Raw genomic sequence first — 25,215 nt, forward strand, 5'->3', positions numbered from 1 at the left:
GCCTGTTCATAGGACTACTGTTGCTTCTTTGAATAATCGGCGTCTGAAATCATCGTCTATGTTCACAGTCTATAGAATGGTTAGAAGTTGAAAAGTGATGTGCTAAACCGGAGGTGATCATCCTGTTATGATTGACATCTCCAACATGTTCTTTCTGTCTGATTTCGAGGCTTCTTGAAGTTTGAAAATTCTCAACGATTTGTTGAAAAACTGAAGAATGTGAAACCAACAAATATAGACAATGGCCAATCTGGATGTAGTATCCTTATTTGCAAATGTACCAATAGAAGAAGTAATTAACATTATCAAAGGTCTCTTTCCTGTAGATATTACACAGATATTCAAGCACTGCCTAAAATCAAATTCTTTTAAGGTAAACAACAAGGTATACCAACAATTAGAAGGCCATGGGCAGCCCTCTGTCACCACCATGTGCAGACCTTTTCGTGGAGAAATTAGAAAATGAAATCTTAACCAATATTATTCCTAAACCATCAATATGGTGGAGATATGTAGATGATATCTTCATCATATAGCAAGAAAGCATAGAAAACATAGATATGTTTGTTGATAGAATCAACTCGCTCCACAACAAAATCAAATTTACCCTAGAAGTGGAAAATAACAAACAACTGCACTTCTTAGACATACTGGTAAAGAGACAAGATAACAATTTCAAACTGTCCCTTTACAAAAAGCCTACAGATACTGGATGATATCTACATTATTCTTCTTCAAACCATCATAGGTCACATAAACATAGCATCATCCACATGTTGAGAAACAGTCTGCAAATTTGTCTCAGACAAAGACGAGATTCAGACAGAACTGTCTCAAATTGTTACAACACTATCTCAAAATGGATATCCTCTAAACATTATCAACAAATTTCTGTATAAAGATAACCACCGACAACAAGAAAGTCTTCCAGCAGGTTTCAATGGTCGTCATCCTCTTTATGGGTTCGGTTTCCACCAATATAGCGAGATTGTCAAAAGCTCATAACATCAGAGTTGTATTTAAACCAACTACTAGCATTAGACAGGTGTTAAGATCTCCTAAGGATAGTGTTCCATTTTACAAATATCCAGGTGTGTATTCCAGTATTCCATGTACGTGTCGCCTCTCCTACAATGGACAAACTTCAAGAAGCCTCGAAATCAGACAGAAAGAACATGTTGGAGATGTCAATCATAACAGGATGATCACCTCGGTTTAGCGTATCACTTTTCAACTTCTAACCATTCTATAGACCGGGAAAATAGTTCTATGCCCCACATAGACGATTTCAGACACTGATTATTCAAAGAAGCAACAGTAGTCCTATGAACAAGCAGCAACCTAAACAGAAATCAGGGTGCCATATTGAATGAGACTTGGAAAAATTTAATCAATTCACTCAGTTTGACGGAACTATAGTACGCCAACAATCACATAACACGTGCTCATGCAACGCATGTTCAGGACACGGACTAATGATTCGCAATACATGCTGACATTGTCACGCGAACGTATCAACTTAGCTACCTTATAGTTACTAACTGTTTTGTATTCTTTATATTTTGTGCATTTATCATTTTTTTGCGTTTACCGTTAAAGCCTTGAGAAAGCTAGACAGTTGCTCATATAATAAAGCGAAACTGATGGGCGTTATTATATGAACATATATAGTAATTAAAATAACCTATGGTCACATAAACAATAATAAGTCTTATATTTTACTTGTTCTATAGGTTTCCATTCAGGAATTCAGTACATGTTTCCAATATTTTTTTTGTCTATTTCCATAGTCACATCATATATTAACTTTCGTATTTCATTAAGGCTCTTGTCTTGATAGTATCTTCATAATATTCTGCTCTGATTTTTCATTATTACTGTATTGAACTCAACTTGCTTATTTTCCACTAAGAAACCAGGCTGAAAATTTTACTAGTCAATAATTATGTCCTTGTCTTATGTATTTATTTGTTGTCAGATTAAACTATGATTTTTGAAAATCTGAATGCTCATATATGAGTAATTAAAAAAGCAATTATAGTATAACGATGGCATAAACTTTATGTTAGTGCATATTATTTTTATTATAACATGCCGATGTTCACATTTGTCTTTGGTCATTGTTTGTTACTCCATATTCTCCTTTCTTTGCCTTTGATTATAATGTTTTGTATGAGTGTTGTCTTTCTTTCTTTCTTCTTCCCTTTGTTATTCTTTTATGTTTGCTTATACAGGGAAGGTTCATTTTATAAATCTAGTAAAAGAACTTTGAAACATTAGTGTGTGTGTGGGGGGGGGGGTATAAGATTAACTTGGTTAGCATGCACAAATGATAAAACATACTATCAAAGCAATTTTTAGTACATTCTTTATGTGAAGCCCTGAAACATGCACTGAAAAAGAAGATTGGTTACAAGGACACTAAACACAAAGTGCCAAGAGCAGAATTTTGGTAATGTCACGCTCATCTTAGAAAGTGTTTTGGTTGTAGGTGAATCTCCACCAGAAACAAGCCCTGATCTGACTCCCTTCCTTTCCTATTATAAACAACTGAGAATTACCATCTACATCACCCCTCTCAAATAAATAATTAACCAGCAGGAAGGTTACTTCTGTTTTGCACTTGATAAGTATAATTGTAGAATAACTATTTTGAGAGTAATGACTGCTTCCATTATTTACTTCGGGCCAATTTTCTAGTTCATGTGTATTTTGCTAAGCCAGGAGATATGAACACTTGTCTCCTGCAAGTAATTTAAGGAATGAAGTTTTTTTTTTTTTTTGCTAAGGACAATAAATAAATTTAAATGGCACATGTGCATGCCATTAAACTGATTCAATGTATAGAATACTGAACACAGAAGCTGCTTATTCCTCTACAAAATCGTGTGTATAGTACTTTACACCACAGTTTTAGATGTGTGTATAGTACTTTACACCACAGTTTTAGATTTTAACTTCAGCATGTCACATTATTTTAATTTGGTTCATATATTATATTCTCAAATGCAAATTAGTTATAGTGAATGCTCTGTGCTTGCTTGCTTGCTGGATAATTACAACCATTTTAAAATATTTTAATTTAAATTAAGTGCAATTCAAAGATCTTAAAACATTTATTCTAAGCCTTCAGAAGAAAGACTCATGGGGGAGGAAATCATTTGATTTAGAAGATATCAAAAACCCAACTGGATAAACTTGTTTGCAACTATTATATAAATATCAAAATTAAGTATCTAATATACTTTTTCACTGGTTAATTCCTTTCCTATTAAATAAAAATTCAGAGTTGTTGTTTTACCTTGTGGATAAAGAATAGCCTTTCAAACACAAAAAGAGATGTCCTTACACAAATTTTATGTTATGTATTATATAGTATTTCCTTATGTTCTGAGAAAAACAGTAGTAATTTATGTTAGCTGCCCATCACCGGGTTCCCCACTCCTGCAGCATGAAAAAACATTGATGCATGCCCAGCTGTAATAATCACTTTCCTCTTAACTGTGTGACTGAGGCCACTATATATATATATATATATATATATATATAGGATTTTCTATCAATTCATTTCTTCAGTGATGACATCCTGCAAATTGGAACACAGTTTTAAAGTTATTTTTCATTTCAGTTCACTATGAAGATTTCAAGTAATTGATATTAATTAATTTTCATTCTCTCTTCATTCTCATGTTTCTTTTATGTACTGTTGCTGTGAAATCTTGTTCAATTTGCCCTTAATGTATGAATTCCTACCAATTTCTTTACTTACTGTCCTTAAAGAGCATCCTCAATTTTTTTTACTTAATAGTTATTGCTCTTCATGGACTTGAAGCAGCCCACAATGTCTCAGAGACTTTGCCTACTTGGCTCAAATACTAGGTATATTTATAGTTCATTATGACTATTTCAAGTTAGTACAACTGCAGAGTAACTTTATTTTGAGGAAATGATATAAACATTACTATCTCAACATTTTGATGAAACTACATAATTTTTTTTTTTTTTTGAAAGAAAACTAGCAGTGACACCAGAAAAGAGATCACTAATAGATCTCTTTCTGCTATTTCTTCCAAAAATAGAAGAAATAGCATAAACCATTTTGAAGCAGTTCATTTCTTTGTATGTTCTCCTTTATGTATGTTCCTCACAAATGCTGTGCATTGTCCTCAGTGTGCTAAGGACAATGAGGACAATGCACACTGAGGACAATGCACAGCATTGTCCTCAGTGTGCTAATTTCCAATTTCTTTGCATTTTATTCTCAAAACAAAAGAACGTAACTTGTTTTAAACCAGTCAATATTAGAGCTACAATTTCTCCTTCCAATTTAAGAGCTGGAGTTTAAGCTATCTTTCTTCTCTCAAATACCAGCAAAGGAGGACATGCTGTGGCAGCAGACAATGAAAATGAATATTTTAGAAAGCTTAATATTATATTACATGACTACTCTACTTAGTGTTGAATTTCCAGATATATGGTACACACCCAAATTCACAAGTTGAGATACAAACTGACAGCAAAATAACAAAAAGATCCATGATTATGCCAGAATTCCTATGCAGTAGGGTTTCCTAAATAGTCTAAGTACATAAAGAAAACGTGCCACTAAGACTATCAGAAAATTACATAGGGAATTGCATACATCTGTCAACAGTACTTTCTGCCTTCACAGTGACTACTTCTGGATGAAAACAATTAATTATTTAAAAACAAGGTTTGTGGTACTATTTTCTTGCCTGCTGAACATTTAATGTAGAATATGATTTTAATCTTTACTAATATTCTACTGAGAGATATTAGAACAATTGTAGGAAAATAAATATGAAATCATTTGATTTTGCTATTAATGGCAATTATTCTCATGTCAGAAAAATTTATAACCAAATCAAACAAAGGGCAATGAATTATCTTATCTAATCTCCTATCGTGGCTACTTATTATGAGACATTTACAACAAACCTTAGTGAATACCTTCATTTTCTCTCCATTCATATGGTTATATTGTGTGGAGGACATTTTTGCAGTTTGGAACTGTTCCTTGTCAAATTTAGATGACTTCTTTAAAGTAATCTATATGAGAATCAAATTCACTCTGATCCACTGAAGCTTTTTACAAAACTAACTGCTGCCTATAAAATTCACTTTCCTCTTTAATTCTTATAACTTTTCATCACATTCCTAAGATAATAAATAACTTTGGACTCTATCCTCATTCTCCCCTCCTGTGGTCTTTGATATTATCACTATGGGGAGATCTCAGATGGTACACACTTAGAAATGTATCAGAATCACACTGCTTTCCTTCAGTCTGGCAAATCAAGTCTTGCAAAGATGCTATATCTTCCAGACACAAGAGCTATTGGAAAAGAGTAAAAGTGCTACATAAAAGCTCCTTTTCCAATATAAAGATTGGATAAACAATTCTGAAGTGCTGATTTTCCAATTTTGGTAAAGAAGTCATCATTTTAGATAATTTATTTTGTTGTTATATGTATATATATTTTATGTGGTCTACTACAACTCAATTTACTTTTTGCTTTGGAGTCTAATTATATTTCCTCATGCTTGTAACATGCAATTCTCCCCCAATGTAACATGCAATTTCTCTCCCATTCTTTTTATTGCAATTCTGATCTTTTATTAATCTTAAAGTTGCACTGAAAATAGTCTTGAAACTGAAAATCATGATCATAGTTTAAAATAATTTATGTGGACTTAAATTACTGTAACACAAACTATACTTATGGGAATCATGCTTGCTGATGCTCTCTTCATTCAACATTATTCTTGAAAACATAGTGAATTGCCATTTTTATACTTGAATAATAACTATCTGTGTAGCCTCATGGCAAGATTTTTGAATTCTGTAATGCTAACCCACCAGAATTAAAGGTTCAATTTTAGTTGTTCCAGCCATTTTCCTGAGTTAGATGATCTTTGATACATGCAAGTAGAGTTTTTTCTATTGAAAAGTCTGATTTTAACTACAACTCAGAAAAATTGAGTAGAACCCATGCTATTTCACACAATGCAAGATAGATTAGAACTACAAGATGCAGCCATGAGCTCAGCTGTTGTAGACAGCTAAAGGTGAAAGATAAGCGCCTGATGATTTAAGTCAGTTAGGACTACTGAATCTCCACCTATTTCCTTAAGGAAATAAAAAGGGATTAGATTTTTTTGTTGAATTCATAAGCAAAATTATGGGTTTGCTATCTCTCAATAACTGACAGGTATGTTTGTTTATGCAAAACAAGAATTGCTGACTTTTCTAGAACTCAAATGCATTGTAAAATGAAACCAACTTTTATTGAAAGAGAAAAAAAATTCTTTAATTTTTTTTTTCTTTCCATAATTACTCAAAGATTTAAATATCTAATGTTTTATATAACTTATAAGCAATATCACCAACACACATTCATATTAATTTATAGTACTCTTCAAATACTGTAATTTTTTTTTTTTATGGGGATACTACAAAGAACTACAACAAATTTGGTAATAACCTTAATTCATTATATAAATTAACTCACTATCTGAATGGAAATTAGTAACTTTAACTGCAATATAAGCCATGATAACTAAATAAAACTTAATATGGATTTTGCTTACTTAATTATTTTAACAAGCATAGAATTTTTGTCTCAGTGTCAATCACTGATTTTCAAACAAGCAGAATAGAGATCGAAAGATTATCAATGAAATTGCACGAACTACACATACATAAAAATTATTTGAAGAACATGGAGAGAAGTACTATTTCCAATAAAAGGGATTCGGATGGTATAACAAGGTTTCACAGTTTTCTTTATATGTGTTCCATCAGATAAATACTTTTATGAAGAATCTTAATCTTCTTCCAAAGGATTCAAAGATTAAGAAAATTAAGGTTCTTCATAAAAGTAATTAATTGATGGAATGCTTATATAAAGAAAGTTGTGAAATCTTGTTACATCGCCTGAATCTAAACAAAAGCAATGGACTGAAATTATCCCTTTTATAGGATATAGTACTTCTCCACACATTATGCAAATATTTTTTTTTTCTTTTTAAATTAATCAAGTCTTGTTTAAGTTGATTGGTCAGGACCTTAATGTATTTCAGAATGTGACACTACATCACATACATGTGGTTAACACTTTTTCATTGTTGAATCTTCTAATTTCTATTCTATTTGCTTAATTCAAAAATCATACTTCAAGGGCAACTTCAAAAATGAAGATGACCTTAACAATGGGGAAAAATTTCTATGCTTGTTAAGCTAAAAATTATGTAAGTATAATTCATATTAAGTTTTATTTAATGGGAATTAGATAATTTATTTCCATGCACAATTAATAAGATTTACATAAACAATAAAATAAAAATTGCAAGCACAAAAGATAACTATATCAAATATATTGTTGAATCTTCTGATTTCTATTCTATTTGCTTAATTCAAAAAATTATACAAAGATGCCCTTGACAATGGGGAAAATTTCTATGCTTGTTAAAATAAAAATTATATAAGTATAATTCATATTAAGTTTTATTTAATGGGAATTAGATAATTTATTTCCATGCACAATTAATGAGATTTACAGAAACAATAAAATAAAAATTGCAAACACAAAAGATAACTATACACAAGAATATATCAAAAAGGAAAGTACATAATACTTACAGTTCAAGTTCTAAATGGTCATTTTTCATTTCTTCGAACTGGTCTTTTCGTATAGTGCTAAAAAAGCAATAAGATCCATAAAACTTAAATTTCTTGTTTCCAATTTGGTATCAGTAGTTATTAATGAGAACAGAAGTCACTTCATTGATTTGTAGAAAACAGAAGATATTTTAAATTTAAAAAATTTCAAGGATAAAAATTTGTGAGGACAACTTATTTCTAAAAATGCTGAACTTAATTTAAGGCAGTGACTGTTAATCTTAAGGAATATGAAGACCCATATTTCAGGTAATTTGGATAAGAGTTGCTTCAACCTATAGCAATATTCATTATTGTATACACACTTACCTAATGGTAACTTGTCCTTTTCAATACACAGGAAAGCCACTCAACACAGACAGATACATTCAAACTTTCCCAATGCCCTGCCACCTCCCAAAAATATGGTATCATTAAAACGCTAATTAATGGAGTATAACCTTCATTACGATGAGGCCTCTTGCAGTCAAACTCAAGCATATACACCACAAAGCTGTATCCACACTTTGAATACAGCTTATAGAATCAAATTGGAAAAACAGATCTCCATACTCCAAAACAGCAAATTTAGAAGAGAACAACTGTTTTTTGGAATCTGCAGCTACTCTCAAAAATTTACCTAATTTGAATAAATATGGTTGCTAGGCTACAACATGTGCTTGCAGATGGCCCCCTGCCTAGTTAGAATGCTAGTCTTTTGTCCATATTTTGCTTAGTTTTGTTACCTGTGTGTATGTGTGCACACATGTTACGTCCCAATATTGGAGGAATTAAACTTTCCTTTCTTAGAACTGTTTCACTTCATAGTCTCCAATATGAGGACAGTGGACATCTTAGTCATTAGGTGATTTTCATCACCCAACATGAGATATCACAACCATCCTGATGTCTCCTAGGACAATGAAAATTACCCAACAACATGAGTGTGTGTGTGTTTGATCAATGGCATATGATTCCCAGATGTCCCAACCCTCAGCCCACACAGGGCTCAGGGTTGGGACATCTGCTTATTATTCAAACTGAATTCAATGGTATACTGAATTCCCAAAGTGAATACAAATTACTGTTCAGTCTGAATTCAGTTTATGTGAATGTAAACTAGTCAAGCTGTAAGTTGGGCATGAAAATGAAATAAACTCAAGATTTCAGCTCAAGCACTTAGATGATTAGTACAAAAATTTGTTGTCAAATTTCAACCAAGAGTACACTACCTGGAAATCTATAGTTTATATATATTTTTTTTTCTCCTTAAAAATTATAAGTTCAATGGATTTTACTAGTAACTATGAGAATAAAAAATTCAGTAGCCACAGACAGTAGAAGTGATTTTTACTGTTCTCCATCAGATTAAAAATCAGACCAAATGGTGACTGCCTTTCGTATCAGTAATTTAAAAAATAAATAAAACCCATGGAGAGTTCAAGTTAAGGATTAGATAAACCTAGAAACTCTGAAAAGAAGAGATTATGATCTCGCAACATGCAAGAAAATCACCTATCAACTTTGAATATAATACAGCATATATTATTATATGTTTTTATGCATTTTTTACTTTGTATTTTATAAATAAAATTTTCTTTTTTTATATTATATTTGAAATGGCTGCTTAAAATCATGATATTGAATAAGCTTTACTCCTCACTTTTAACTCTTAATTAAATTACATTTTAACTCTTAATTAAATCAAACATTATTTTTACCTCCAAAAAATTTGACATGTACATTCCAGAGGTGTAACAGATACCATGATAGTATACCATAACTATGTTATATGCTATTACTAGGTTCCAATCAAATTTCTTCTAAATTATGTTATTTGTAAGGTCTTACATTTTGATTCAATCTTTTAAAGCATTACTAAATGAATCTATATGCTGAGTTATCTTTTCAACACTAACCCAGGTCAAAGACCTTTTCCTTTACCATTCTGTTTAAATGACTAACTTTTAGATTAACTCTACTCACATATTACAGTATGAAAAATTATGGAGACAACTACCGTATTAGAGCAAAACTTCAGTTTAATATACATCAAAATGAACACTTGACATTTCAACCTTCATATCAAGGTCATCATCTGGAGCATACACATATATATATATACAAAGAAACAAGCTGCAACTATGGTTTGCTAAAGTTACTGACCAACTGTTACAACAATTATTGGCCTGACCTCTGGTGAGAAAAAAAAAACTTTTACTACATCAAAGCAAGAGTCCTATTATTATCTATTACAAATAGATAATAAATTTATAAATTAATAAATTTAGTTTAATCCCTTATCCAAGTGTAAGCAAACAAAGTTTGTGCCTGAAGTATCTTCAGGACTGGGGCAACTCGTGGTAAAGGTGGACCAAGGTCTCATCACTCCTCGTCTTAGTATCTCCCATAATGCAAGGCATTCTTCCCTTAATGCATAGCATTATACAGATATGTATAATGCTATGCATTAAGGGAAGGGCCACTACCCAGACCGGTTTCGACCTTTATTGAGGTCTCATCAGTGGGAGCAGACCCAGAGGTGGTGATACCAAGGTGGAAGCAATGGAAAAGTCATCTTTACCTAAACGAGTTGCCAAAAGGCATCTCACCTTATTTGGCAACTCGTATAGGTAAAGTTGAGACACCTTTTCGCAACTCATTTTGGAGAAGTCATCTTTACCTATATGAGTTGCCAAAAGGTGTCTCACCTTATTTGGCAACTCATATAGGTAAAAGTGAGACACCTTTTGGCAACTCATATAGGTAAAGATGACTTTGCCATTGCTTCCACCTTGGTATCACCACCTCTGGGTCTGCTCCCACTGACAACACCTCAATAAAGGTCAAAACCGTTCTGGGTAGTGGCCCTTCCCTTAATGCATAGCAATATACGTGTCTGCAAGGAGATGTGCTTTGCATTATGGGAGATACTAAGAAAAGGAGTGATGAGAGCTTGGTCCACCTTTACCACGAGTTGCCTCAGTCCTGAAGATACTTCAGGCGCAAACTTTGTTTGCTTACACTTGGATAAAGGATTAAACTAAATTTATTAGTCTAACCAAATGGAAAAAAAAACTTCCAAGTTACAAAATTAAATTGGGCTGGAGAGCAACATGTTTATATATATATATATATATAAATAAAAAAAACTATGTGATTATACATATAAATTTCAACCAATTGGTATGGAATAGTTCCCAATAAAAGTTGAAAATTGCTTAAAGTCCTAAAGTACTGTTAACTAAGTAGGCTGAATATGTGCCATCCAAATTCTTGGAATTTTTTATGCCACCATTATTGTTGAGATTAGGGTGGTTAATCAGAATTTCACAGGCTTCTTTAAATTTTCTTTCATACTCGCATATTCTTGAACACTGATAATGAAATGCTCAAATACCCTCTACGTAACATGATGATGATCCTTATGCCATTTTCATCCCTCTCACCATTAAAACTGGCCACAAAATTGCTACTTTTAGTGTTTCAGTTATTTCTCTTATTCCATAGGAATCAACTTGTCCCCTAACATATTAGCTGTGTTTATTCTATTACCATTTTCACATTTGATCTTCACTCAAAATTGGAGGCTAAATAGCTGAAATGTTTTATTTGTTGTGTATGTGTGTGTGTGTGTGTGTGTGTGTGTGTGTGTGTGTGTGTGTGTTTTCTCCACTGATAATGCAGTTCATTTTCTCCATGTTCCTGCTTATTTTCATACTTTTCTATTTTTTTTTTTGCAGATTTTCATTCAAGTTTGTTACAAGAGTTATTCAGTATACTTAATGTACAGAAGATTACTGTACTAGATTTAACAGAAGTGTAAAATGCAACAGAAAATTACTGTAACAATTAAAATGAAAAACTTAAAGTTTTAGGCAGTTATTCTCATTTAAACCTGGCTGATGAATGAATAAAAACTGTCTTCTGCGCACAACTCTCTTGATACGTTATTTTATGAAGAGAAAACAGTTCCATCCAGTTCTTGGTTTTCTGCTGGGTCTTTACCCTGCTAGAAAGACAAAGTCAAGATCCAGAGGAAGACCAAGATCGAGATGGAATGAAAGAGGAAAGATTGTTTCACTATCCTTTCCTCTCTCATACTGAATGCTAATAACCAAATTCAATTCTAATGATTCTGTTCATTTGCAAAATTTCTCACTTCTCTTGCACAGTGTATCTGGTATTTGATCAACTTTTTATTTCCAACCAAACTCTCATATCAATATGTTAAATTGCTTTGAACACTGGCCTTATATACTGCTACTTTCTTGGAGAAATTTCTCTTATTCCATATAAATGCATTCAACACTCACTCACCATAGTAGCTTTGCTGATACAATATTGTATCAAGATATATATGAACAGAAGACAGTTATAATTCATTCATAAGCCAGATTTAAAAAAGAATAACTGCCTAAAATTTACCTAGTCTATGGAGGAACCTTGTTAAATACACCTGCTCATAATACAGCAAGCTCTCTTCAATCTTGTAACATCTCATTTTGTAACAGACTGTTTAAACTTCTGTTAATCTGTTTTCTATTTAACCATATAAATTCATTAATAACATCCATGTCATCATCTAACCAACAATGATAAAATTCTGATGGTGATAAAAGTTTACTTAAGTTTTCTGTTTTAACTGTGTTTTAGGTGTCTTTCACTTATTCATAACCTCCATAGCTAGGTAATGACTAAATAAACATCATACTAGGAAACTGTTCATTAAAAGAACCAAGTGAATGAATACAATTAACTTTTTTTAAAATACTTTTTATGCAGAGAAGCACAAATAATTCCTACTTGGTAGTATACCATATTAAACATGCATTTGTTTATTTAAACTCACCTTATATATTTGCATTCCAACCCAATTAAACTTTCAGCAGTTAGCAACCAACAAACATGTTCCTACTGCTTCCTCTGAACTTCCAGCAATCTAGTCTACCAATACTTTTGATACTAAGTACCAAATATCATGCAACTCAGGACAAGGTTTTTATAATTACAAAGAAACCATCTCATCTGTAAATTTAGCTCCTTGTTGAATAAATGGTTCGTCTCCTTCATACTTGTTTTTACAGTAGGAAAACTATTGTTAAGTATGCTCAATTAACACTCAATTATGCTATTACTCCTAAAAGTTCCAGTAACAAATTTTATTTTTTTATAACTGATAATGGTTTTATCATTGTGCTAAAAAATATTTTTGAAGCAGCACATATAATGTTCACAGCAACAATTTCTCCTCCTAACAACTTAAAATGAAGTTTTAGCTCTCTTGGACAGAATAACAATAATTTTAGGTCTAACAAAAGTCAAATTATTAAAGTACAAAATGATATGGACATTTAGAAAGCTGAACCTTTTATTACTCAATGAATTTACTATATATTGCATTTTTAGATATCCTACATAATTTCAAATCAACAAATTGAATAGTTCTAGAGATTAGATCAAAAACTAAGATAAAGAAAATACAAAAAAAATCCCCGTTCACTGCAGTCAAGTTCCTACAGCATGAGAAGCATCCCAAAGTACATAAAGTGTACCTAAAACTAGTGGATAATTCTAAAGGCAGTCATGTCACAAGTTAGTGTCTGTCCGTCTACAGCATTTTCTTCCTAGAAAACATTACGAAGATTAATGCATTAAAAAAAAAAACCTATAGTACGGTTTTACTGAGCACCGATCACCATTTTTGATGTAGTCTGACTTTTCAGTAATATTCCTCTCACAGATATATTACAATTGCTTCAGAAAGATCTTTTCTTGATAATGTGAAATTATGCTATTTTGCCATTAATATTCATTTCTCGTTTTTTTTTTTTTTTTTTTTAAACTTCTTAAAAATAAAGTGAAAAAATAGCAATGGGTTCTCCAATATCTTCTAGCCTAGCTCCATGCAATCATGGGGCATTTTGAGCAACACATGTATTTACATATTTTTCTGTAAAGAATTAATTGAGTACAAAGAACCAAATTCCCTCAATAAGTAAAATAGTCTTCCTTTCTTAGATTTGCTTCCTCTAAGATCAACACATCTTTCAGTCCACAGAAAGAAAGAAGAGAGTTCCTCCATCACTCTTTTACAACAGGAACTGCTGATTATTAAACAGTTTCCTCTCTAATTTATAATTCTAATTGCATTTCTACAATAATAAATAGCCTCTATTCCCATTCTCCTCAAGATGATATCTTTAGGTTTTCATTCTTCATGCAAATGGGTTTATAAGAAAACTATCTTTTCTTTCTGTGGACTACCTGCAAGTCTTCTCCTTCCCAATACAGAAGTTAGTTAACTTTCTATTCTCTCTAAAACATTATTTTTTTCCTCTATCCCATCCAGAAGTACGTTAGATTCTGTGTTCCTGTGATCTTTCATATTATGGGTAGATACTACGCTTAGAAGGGAGCACTAGGATTAAATCTGTTTCCTTAAGTTTGATTAGTCAGGCCATGATGAACATACTATATTTTTGCAGACACAGGATCTACTGAGAAAAAAAAAATGACATGCTACATAAAAGAAATTTGATGTAGCAATTTAACTATATCACTGTAATTTAAATTCAGAAAATTAATCTTCCTAAATGCACCTCTTCCTTGTAATGCGTGCTTTTTCATTTAATTATACTGTTCTCTTTTCATTGATAACGAAAAGACTCGACAAAATCCTGTCAATTATAAAAGTTTATCCTTTTTAACTATTATTATATTTTACCATGATTTCTTGATTATTTGTGTAAGTAAATAACCAGTTCTAACCTGGCATGGAGCCAGGCTCTGCTTACCCAAATTTCTCTTCATATATTTTTCAAGATCTTGCTTGGAACATTCAGCAGGGAAACATCTATCATTCCATATGAATGCTTAGACACTGACCATCACTATGTTGATGTTTAGAGGAAAAAATAGATTCTACAGATAAGTAACTAAATTTATTTAGCTAAATGAATCATTATGACCAGGGCTCCAGAAATCCACTTGCAAAATGCAAGTAAACCAGAGAAGTGGCGAGAGACTTTTTTTGGCCTCATTCTAAATGCATTCAAAATATATAATTTTTTTTTTTTTTTGCGTAATTTACACTTGTTTTGCTTGCAAATTTTTCAATGAAAGACTCAACCCATCTTAGACAGAAGAGAAGAAGAAGAATTTACACTTTTTTTTATTTTTCTTAAAACATCTCATTCACTGAGAAGTTATTTGATCACTGATGGCTGCTAGCAAATTCATTAGAAAGGTTTTATTTCCAGAGAATTGGAAATAAAACTTCTGGATCTGAAATCCTTAATTTGAACACTACAGATGTCTCTTTAAAGAATCTTTGCCAAAACATTTATAATTATTAGTTGCTGGTTTTTCTCTACAAGTCATAATATAAGCCAATTGTCTTCAATTTCTTCCTTACTTTTATCTCATTTAAGGTTCAGAACTTTTATTTTTTGGTACACTATATGGAACACTATTATTTTGTAGTAATTAAATTCAACCTACCATAACTTACCCTCTCCCCCAACAGTTGTTCTGTCATCATTGCCATAACATCACTCTTGATAACTTTTAAACCTTTTACTTTCTATATGAAATACTTCATGAATATCAGTTTGAGTTCCAATAATCTCATCTTTCTCGCAGCAATATTAGGGTTCTTTTCACTCCACACATGCTCCAGTATATAACACACTGCCAGTTTTCATTTCATGCATGAAAAGATATCCCATTACATGTTATAGTCAGGGCACTTTACTTGAAAATAGTAAATCTTGCACAGTGTGCAAGAAATTATGTACGTTTTTCACATCATACATGCATTTAAATTAAATCATTTCCAATAAATAAATTTTTAATCAAATATATGCATTAATTTAGTTCAATATTAACCCTACATACATGTGTGTGTGTACACAACATATGTAATAGACAATTAAATTACTTGTGCTTTTCTTGCAATATAATTTAATTAACAAAATAAATCAGTAGTTATAAATACAAAAATTAAAATTGGCACAATCTAATTAAATACTGCAGTACATCTATATCTTATTCTTCGGACACTTTTACCTCTTAAGTACACAATTGTGATATGGTATTGTCCTAAACTTATTTTCACAGTTCACAACATGAATTAGCTTAGTTATTTTAAAAAATACAATTATCTTGCAAACACAAGTAAAATAATGGATCATGTGACTAAGTGCACTGTGAAAAGTGAGGCTGCCACCATATTGAGTGCTACCTTTCTTGCTTTCGTGAATTTTATTATTTGTCTTCCCAGTCAAATTACTGTTCATGGATAATTTACATAAATTCACCCATCATTATGAAAAATAAACAAAAGAAATGTAAACTGAGTTGACATTTCTTTTGTAAGATGAGCCATGTTATGACATACATGTTAAATCCATCTTAAAGGAAAGCGTATTTTGATATAATTAGGTGTAATGTATAGTAAGGATTAAAGAATATATTATTTTGTTTTTTCATCATAATATTTAGTACTTTTTTTTAAGATCACCTATAACAATACTGATACCTTGGGCAAGTAAACTTCTTCTGTCTAGCAGATTTAAGTTCTATTTCTGGATTATGCCAGTATTTTGCATAGTGCACCAAGACATCTTCATGTGCACAAAGAAATACACTAAGCACATGCAGGTTGCACACCAACAAGAAGGCAACATAAAAGGTAGAAACTTAGAGTCCTACCTGGTGCTCTATATGGGTGTAATGATGGAATCTTGATAACTGTGGTCTTCCAGATTGTTGGTAAAGTGAGGTAGCCAAATTTCTTAAGCTTTGCAGTGTTCTAGTGCTGTGGTGAATTTCAGATTGTACAAATAATCCCTTAGATTTATATCTACTTTTTAATACAAGAGAGGTTTCTACTCACTGGATCCAGTGATCTTTATCAATGACATGTTCTACTTCTCCAAAGCAGAAGATAATGGATAGTTTCTATGTTCCTCAAGACAGATTTTAAGTGTTCTTCCAGTTTGTCCAAAGTGAGTTTGCAAGAAGGAGGGGGGAGGGTATAGACACAAGGATGATCTATTTTTTTTTTTAAGCAAATAAAAATAACTGATTATTTGGGTGGGGCCTCAATAAAGGAGGACCACATGTCATACATTTTAGGAATGCGCACAGTTTTAAGAACAATCTCCTTATCTCTGCTTACCAGTTCTGTGTTCCTCAATATACCAGTAATCCGATGAGGAGGGCAAAGTGCCCTGCAAAACTAACTTATTGTCGACATCATCTGCAAATCCTTAGCCACATCAATTTCCTGTAGTACACAGCTTTTGATCCTTTCATTCTAAAGTGCATATTCTTTTATCTGTTATCCTTTGTCTCAAACTGCCATTCTACTAAGCAGATTGATGTCCCAAACTGGCATCAATCATCCTACAAGATCTCCAGGTCACCTTTATTAACTATTGTTCTGCCCACTTGGTATCAACATCAGCAACTCACAAAGAATAACCATCCACAGGCAGTATCAAATGATAGCACAGACAATATATTTAAAGCAATAACTAGTATCATTCATCAAGCAGCCTCTCAAACAATTCTTCAATCAAACACAAAAAAGTGTAGATAAAGACTGGGTAACCAAAGAAACAAACTCACTGATTGACAAATGCAATAAAATAATATGCAAAGTAAAAACCCAAGATTCCCTTCAATATAAAAATGACTAAAGCAACTACACAGAGGTATATGAAGCTCTCTCAAAAGATAAGCCTACATCCAGAACTTCTGCCAAGAGCTAGAAAACTGTCAAAAATTATACAGGATAAGAGAAACTTACAAAATAGCCAAGTCTCTGAGAAAGTAAACCTGGTAGCAGAAAGAAAACCCAAAGTATTGAGAATCAAGAAGAAAGATAGAACTTTGTTAGAAAACAAGACTGAAGAACTTGAATGGAAGGCACACTTCCGAACTCTTCTAAACACACCAACCCCAAACACTGATTTCATACCGAAAACTCTTAGCATCAACTGCAACGATTTCACCATGCAGGAGTTCACAATGGCCCTTCAACAAGAAAAAGCAGGAAAATCACCAGGAGCAGATGGTATTGCAGTTGAGGCTTTAAAGCACTCTATAGACATCAAAGAACAACTCCTACACATATATAACTTTGTGCTATCCTCCGGGAAAGTTCCTGAACAGCGAAAAGAGGGGTCTTAATAATTCCAATTCCAAAAAAGGGTAACCGGAACAAACCCGAAAACTACAGAGGAATTGCACTCCTTTCTACTCCACTAAAAATCTACAATAGAATGATATTAAATAGAATTGAACCACATATAACTCCATTACTTCATACAAACCAGGTTATTCCTCAAAAAATGTGGTACTCTAGAACACATTCACTGCATCAGGAGAATAATAGAGGGTTCAAAGGACAAGAACTTACTATTTGCTTTTGAACTTTATTGACTTTACTAAAGCATTTGATTCTGTTGACAGGGAATGACTATGGGAAACACTCAAACTTTATGGCATTCCACCTAAAATTATCAGGGCAATCAAAAGCACCCTACCAAAGATATCAAGCCACAGTACTAGTTAATGGAGACAAAACAGCTTTCCAATCACCACAGGAATCCTACAGGGAGATACTCTGGCCCCCGTATCTATTCATCATAGTGATTGATTATATTTTTAAATTGATTCAAATTAAATCTGGAATCCTCATCAAAGACCCATATATATATATATATATATATATATATATATATATATATATATATATATATACAGATGCACCTTGAAGACCTGAGCTTTGCAGATGATATAGTCCTCATTGATTCTAACATTACAGATGCCCAAGACCACTCCAACAGCCTTAGGAGAACTGCAGAAATATTTGGACTAAAAATAAACCCTTAAAAAACAAAGATATTAAAAAATCAAATAGATGGGCACATCTATATAAATTAAAATAATCACCTTGACGAAATAGAGGAATATGTATACTTAGGATCTCAATATCTCCACAAGGATGGTGCAGACTCGAAAAGTGGCTCAGAATTACTATTTAATTGGCTTACATGGTCATTCTTCCTTTTACTTCTCATGCAAAAAAAAACTCTTTGGGATTTCATATGGATGCCCAGGTAATTTCCGTTCAATCCAATTTTTGCCTTCCTTACCATGCTGGTTGCTCTTATTTGCTTGTGCTTTGGTATGGTCATGTGCTTGCTGATAACCGTTTATACAAGGGCTGTTCAATAAGTAATAAGATTAATTTTACTGTCGCAAAATCACTCATCACAATATTAATATCTGTGGAATAAAGAAATTTTGCTGTCTGCATTAACAAAAGAGGTTGATAGATGGCGTATACGGGCTGATGTGCAGAGTGTCATCACGTGACTAAACGCAAGCTTGTTTCGGCGCGCCTACGAGCCATGACCAGTCGTCGAAATGGAAGCATCCTTGGAACAGCATTATGCGATTAAATTTTGTGTGCGTTTGCAAAAATTGGCATCAGACACTTTTAACATGATACGCAAAGCTTTCCATGACGAAGCAATGTCGAAGACAAGTGTTTTTCGCTGGCATAAAACTTTTAAGGAAGGAAGGCAAAATGTGGAAGATCTTGAACATGAGGGAAGACCTTCAACGTCCATTACAGAGACAATGATCAACACAGCAGCGATTATCATCAAGGAGGATCGCAGAATTACAGTATGTCAGCTGCAAATTACAGTATGCCAGCTGCATGTTGTCCTGAATATGTCTGTGGGAAGTGTTCACTCAATCATGGCTGAACATTTGGGACTGAAACGTGTTTGCGCCCGATGGAATCCCAAACTCTTGACACCGGAGCAAATGCAGCATCGAGTGGATGTGTGCACAGAATGGAAAGAAAGACTGGAACAAGAAGGCAACAACTTCTTAAAACGCATCATTACAGCAGATGAAGCTTGGTTGTATCACTATGACCCTACAATGAAACAACAACGCAGTGAATGGAAGCATCCGTCTTCGCCTACCCCCAAGAAAGCAAAAACTGTAAAATCGGCTGGTCAAGTTATGACCATAATGTTTTTTTGACTACGAAGGCATTGTTTACCAACACGCTGTAGAACCCGGGAATACTGTAAACGGCTTATGCTATGCGGATGTTTTACGGACAATGGTACAGCACGTCAAAAGGAAGCATCCATTGCTGAAGAATGGCTTCTTATTGCACCACGATAATGCAAGGCCACATATTGCTGGTTGTGTAGTGGACGTTTTGCAGAACAACAACATAGATATCCTACCACACCCTCCATACAGTCCTGATCTCGCACCGTGCGATTTCTGGCTGTTTCCTCAGCTCAAGAAACCACTAAGAGGCCGCCATTTCGAAAGCAACAAAGCATGTGTAAAAGCTGCGGAGGCAGTTTTGAAAGAACTCTCAAAAAACAGACTTTCACGTGTTTAAGAAGTGGACGCAATGTTGGGACAAATGCATCGCGTTTCACGGTAGTTACTTTGAAAAAGACCATGTAAATGATAACGATTAAAGGTAATCTGTTTTCTATATAAATATAGTCTTATAACCTATTGAACAGCCTCTGTATATATATTAAGCTCATACACAAGAGGTTGGTTGATCAACCTATAGTACATTACATGAGTGATGGGATAGGAAAAACTTGTTTACATTCAATTTGAAGGTCTATATATTCTATTTCTTGGAAACACATAAGGTGAGAGACTGTTCCACAATATAGCAGCAGCAGGGATGGAGGGGGAAAAGAAACTTGTGGATTTCAAGTTGTACTATGAAGGAGGGAGTTTCTTTTTTTTTTTTCTTTTTTTTTAATGGCACAAAGGCATCAAAGGTCACAGCAGTACATATGGTAATTGGTTAGTAGGACAATCACAAAGATCCATGTCCTTGGTGGGATTCGAACCCAGAACCTCTTGGCTGGAGAGAGGATACTAACCTCTTGGCTACTGTAAAGGAATGTTGGGTGGCAGTTATATATGTTTCGATGGATTTTAGTATAGAGTGGAGGAATTATTGATGCTATTTCATATGAACATCTGCCATGGAAATGTTTATAGAGCAGATAATATACATATTGCAGAAACCAAATGCCTATGAGAAAGTGGATGGAGTGAGCTCATAAGAGATGGGTTATTAATCAATCTGATTGCCTTCTTCTGTAGTGAATCAAGTACTTTTAGGGAGTTCTTAGGGTCTCACCCCAAATGTGAGAGCAGTATTCAATAGTTGAGTAGATTTTTGGTTTGTATAAGATTAGCATCTGTTTGAAGGCAAAGTAATGACTTATTGCAATACCCTTGACTCTTGCAGGTAAGCCCACCAAGTGATCATGGCCAAGATATCCAAGGACTGCCCATATTACCAAAGTAGAAGCCAAAGCAGTGCAAGACTACCAGGATTCCCTTTTCCAGAAGTCCACAGGTTGAACTGCATGGCAAACACACCAGCAAGGCATTATGCTTTAGAAGAGAAGTAAAGCACAGAAAAAGAGCAAGGATGAAAAGGACTAGTACCATTACCATGTAAACTATCTGCTGTCAATGGCATTTATTAACTGTATTACTGACCATGTCAAACAAAATGGCTTTTCCCAAAACAGAGGGACATTTCTAATTATTTTATCCCAAGGTTTAAGATATTGATCCAATACGACTATGTGATAACTGCTTGTCCTAGATGACATCTACTGTGTGTGTGTGTGTGAAGCTTTTAATTCCTCCCAATTAAATTTCAAATTTAACAAAGAGCTTCTATGGAACATAAAACAATGAAAAATAATCAAGTAGTAAATAATAAAAAATAATCATAAAATCATTAATTATAATTTATTAACTGCTTACGTTTGTGGCTGTGTTGGATCATCTCCAAGTGTTACGGCATCACCAGGTATTTCAGAAAAACACTTTTGGCAATATGTATACCTGTCAGAGAGAGAGAGAGAGAGGAAAATGCTTTAAGAAGAAATAGGAAGATTTATACAGTACATAAATCTTTTTTCAAGAGGTTTTGTTTTTGAACTTATGAATGAATGGTATTAAGAATAACAAATGCTGTAATTGAAAATTACCATACTGTTCATTTTTTTTTTAATGAACTTGTTATAAACGTATATTCAGGATTGAGTAATTCTGATTTTGTTTTTAACTAGTGCTTTTTCAACAACCATTTTTAGCAACAAAATTAGACAAAATAAAATTTCTGCACTACGTTAAACCACAAATGGCTCTCGTTTCAATTTTTGCAATAACAAATGAAGTCATTATGAAAGAATGCTATTATGAACTACACCTTTTTCTAACTTCTGCAATTTTTTCCTTACTTGTCATGTACGCTTTATGTTACTCAATGCTGTATTCTCAATATAAGCTTTCTACATGAGCTGTACAATATCTGTTCAGATATTTTACACAGATGTGGCAAACACTAGTAATTTCTCATTTAATCAAAAATACTTCCGAATTTATAAATTTAAAACAAATACTTTGGGCCATTCCTTCTAGATTCAGAATTCTAGAACTACTGCTAACTATCTTTACATTGTATTTATATTAATATATATTATTTATTAATATAATTATATTAATAAATGACCTATGTGTCAAGCAAGAATAACTTCTCTATGAACCCTACAGACTGGACTGCCACAGTCTGGTTACAGGTTTAATCTGGTACAACATATGCTACTGAGATATTAGCTTTCATCATATAATCTGCCTCTAATCAGCAAAGAGAACAGACAGAGGAAGATAGCTTAGGGAATGAGCAGACCTAGCCACAGCATCATTTCTCTTGATTCCAAGATGGCTTCAGATCCAACACAGGTGAACATCCAAGTGAAGCATCCAGATTTGATGGAAATGACACTGGATCCAAGAGAACACTGGACTGTGTGTGGTATACCAATTTCAAGGGCTGTACAGTACTTCATAGGTTGCTATCTAATTAATAATGCACCTTTGACATCTTTATATAATGCAACGCCAAACTCTATGGTGGTAAGCAGCTTGATAGTATAATTGCCACAATCCAGTGGGATCTGATTAAAAGCTATGCTGTCTGAGAAACAGCAGATCCTACTATTCTGATTTTGAGCTATCTCTGTAATCAGTACAAAATCAGAGAACTGTGTTTGAAAGAGCTGTTGATGAAAGGGCAGGGTTAGTTAATCTGCATAAAGAAATGCAGCCATGCTATGGTGGTAGCTTATTAAAAACCTGAGTTTCCAAGTGAAAAAAAACCCCTACCTCTGTATGAGACGGTTAACTCACCTTTAGTCGAAAGAGACCAGATAAACGTTTCTCACATCACTGATGGGAATCAAACCCAGGTCTTTCCCGACCAAAGGGCTTCATCCATACTGACTGAGCTACGGAGGCTCCACTGTAAGTTTCTTAAAGTAAAAAATAATTAGCAGAACACATTTCATTTCATTTTCTTCTACTTCCAGAGTAAATTAATTCTTGGGTTTACCAAAATTACTTTTCTTGAGAAATTTATGAAGCTCTGACAAGGAAGAGTTCCAGACAGTAAGAATATCAACAACATATCTGTACCAAAAAAAAAAATAGCTTACCAGAAAACCACATTCTAGAAGTTGCTAGAATTTCCATTCCATAAGGGAGTGTTGAAAAGAATATTGTAATACTGTACTTGCATAATTTTCAGCTAGGAAACCTAGCCAAAAAATTGTGTATTAAATATTAATTTTTTTCATATGCAAGTGTTTACTATTATTGAATTTTATCATTGTTGTAGTAGCATGTTTATGCAACTATAAAAAAAATTAAAAATAAATAAAAAATTAGAGGGAGCAGTGTTCATCAGCACATCCAACAGACAACTCAGATCTCAAACTGCCAGTATAGAGAGAAATAAGAAATCTGAGAAATAATAGAAGAATTAAAATAGTTTAATCCTTTTCCAGTGCTGTTCATACTCTGTTAAATGATACCATGACAAAAACTGAACTCCTTTGCAAACATTTAGTAGGAAAGGTAGTCAATAGTTTGCTGTAACTATCTCTCAGTGACTTTCATATGAAAATCACAAATGAGGTAAAGTTGTCATTACAAAGGGTGTTACTTAGCTGCATGAAGTTGTCTGTTATTAAATTAACTGTGACATCAAATAGTGACACTTAATGCAGAACTTTGTGGGACTCCCTCCTTTTTGGAAAAAAAAAAAAAAGATTGAGAGAGAGGTTTAATCCAACCAAGACTTGGAAGATTGGCAGAAGTTTTTAAAGAGCAGGAGGTCCCCTCTTCGGATCAAAATTGTATGTCTATAAATACATGAACCATCCAAGTGTCATATCTTTTTTCCATGTCAAGGAAAACCAATGCTAGATGCATAGGTTTTAGGAAGGATGATTCCAAATTAAATAATCTAGTATAGAATGATGTTTTTGGAAGTCTAATTTGTTATGGAAGAAAGGTTGTTGCTTCCTAGAAATGACAAACAAAAGAGTTAATATGTTGGTATTTCAGATCCTTACCTGGATTTTGAAAAGCAAAAGTAGTCTTTTGCCAGGATTCCAGAAATGCACTACTACAGAAAATTCTGGTATGAATATGCTTAGACATTGATTATAATTCATGTTGTTGTTTAGTAAAATAAACACATCTATAGGTAATAAAATACTGAACTACATGTATTTACTTCATAAATTTTTACATCAATATTTCATCTTTATCACCACAGCATCTTCAAGGGCACAGAAAAAACTCAGCATGTGCATGTAGGCACAACTGGCATCCTATAAGTGCAATCATGGTGACTTACTGAAGGTCTCAAGGTGACAGTCTCCCAGATCTTTGACAAAGTGAGGCAGTCAAATTTGTTTAGATTTGGCATGCATTGTAATGCTGCAACACATTCTAGGAATAATTTCTTAGGTTCATATCTTTTCCCGAATAGGGGGAGTTCCCTGCTGAATTCAGTTATCCATATCAGTAGCATGGTCTGCTACTCCAGAATAGCTGTAGTGTAGGTAATGGATACAATATCCACAATGAACACAGAACAAGGGCTCTTCCTGTTTATCCACAGTAGGATAGTTTACAGGAGCAAGAGATGCAGCAGACCACAGGACAGTCTAGAGCAGTGTTTCTTAACCGGTGTTCCCCGGAACACTCGTGTTCCACAAACTGGTTAAGTGTTCCGCTGGTGAAGGATATCACATGACACAGTTCTGACTGTAATTGGCTACTTTGATCCTAACAACTGAAGATTGCTATGAACGTTGATTTCTAAACCAATAGAATATCGTTTATAGGTTATGTGTTTGCAGGATATATTATATCTATGCACTGTTTTTCACACAGAGAATCCGTAGTTTGATAAACATTACCTGTACTAGACCAAGATGTAAATATGGTAAATTAAATCAAGTCAAGACCTTTAAAAGCACGCCTTTTTAAAAAACTTTGCATATCTATGGAAGCCAAGTACAAATCTTTGCTTTTGCAGACTGAAACAAGATGGTTATCAAGAGATAAAGTGCTATTCCGAA

At 33.4% G+C, this 25,215-nt stretch overlaps 1 protein-coding gene across 4 annotated transcripts in view; it reads right to left on the bottom strand.

Annotated features, from left to right (window-relative positions):
* Positions 1-25,215, bottom strand: part of nej (CREB binding protein nejire) — a 481,376-nt gene that overhangs the window by 166,329 nt on the left and 289,832 nt on the right. For all 4 annotated transcript variants that reach the window (XM_090394332.1, XM_090394330.1, XM_090394331.1 and 1 more), the window contains 2 exons: positions 21,545-21,625; positions 7,664-7,720 (listed from right to left, as the gene is read on the bottom strand). In XM_090394332.1, coding sequence (XP_090250458.1) covers positions 7,664-7,720; positions 21,545-21,625 — 138 coding nt within the window. The remainder of the gene's footprint in view (positions 1-7,663; positions 7,721-21,544; positions 21,626-25,215) is intronic.

Source organism: Typopeltis vanoorti, chromosome 6 (assembly GCF_054136105.1).
Source record: "Typopeltis vanoorti isolate ZY-2024b chromosome 6, IOZ_Tvanoo_1.0, whole genome shotgun sequence".
Classification (NCBI taxonomy): Eukaryota; Metazoa; Arthropoda; class Arachnida; order Uropygi; family Thelyphonidae; genus Typopeltis; species Typopeltis vanoorti.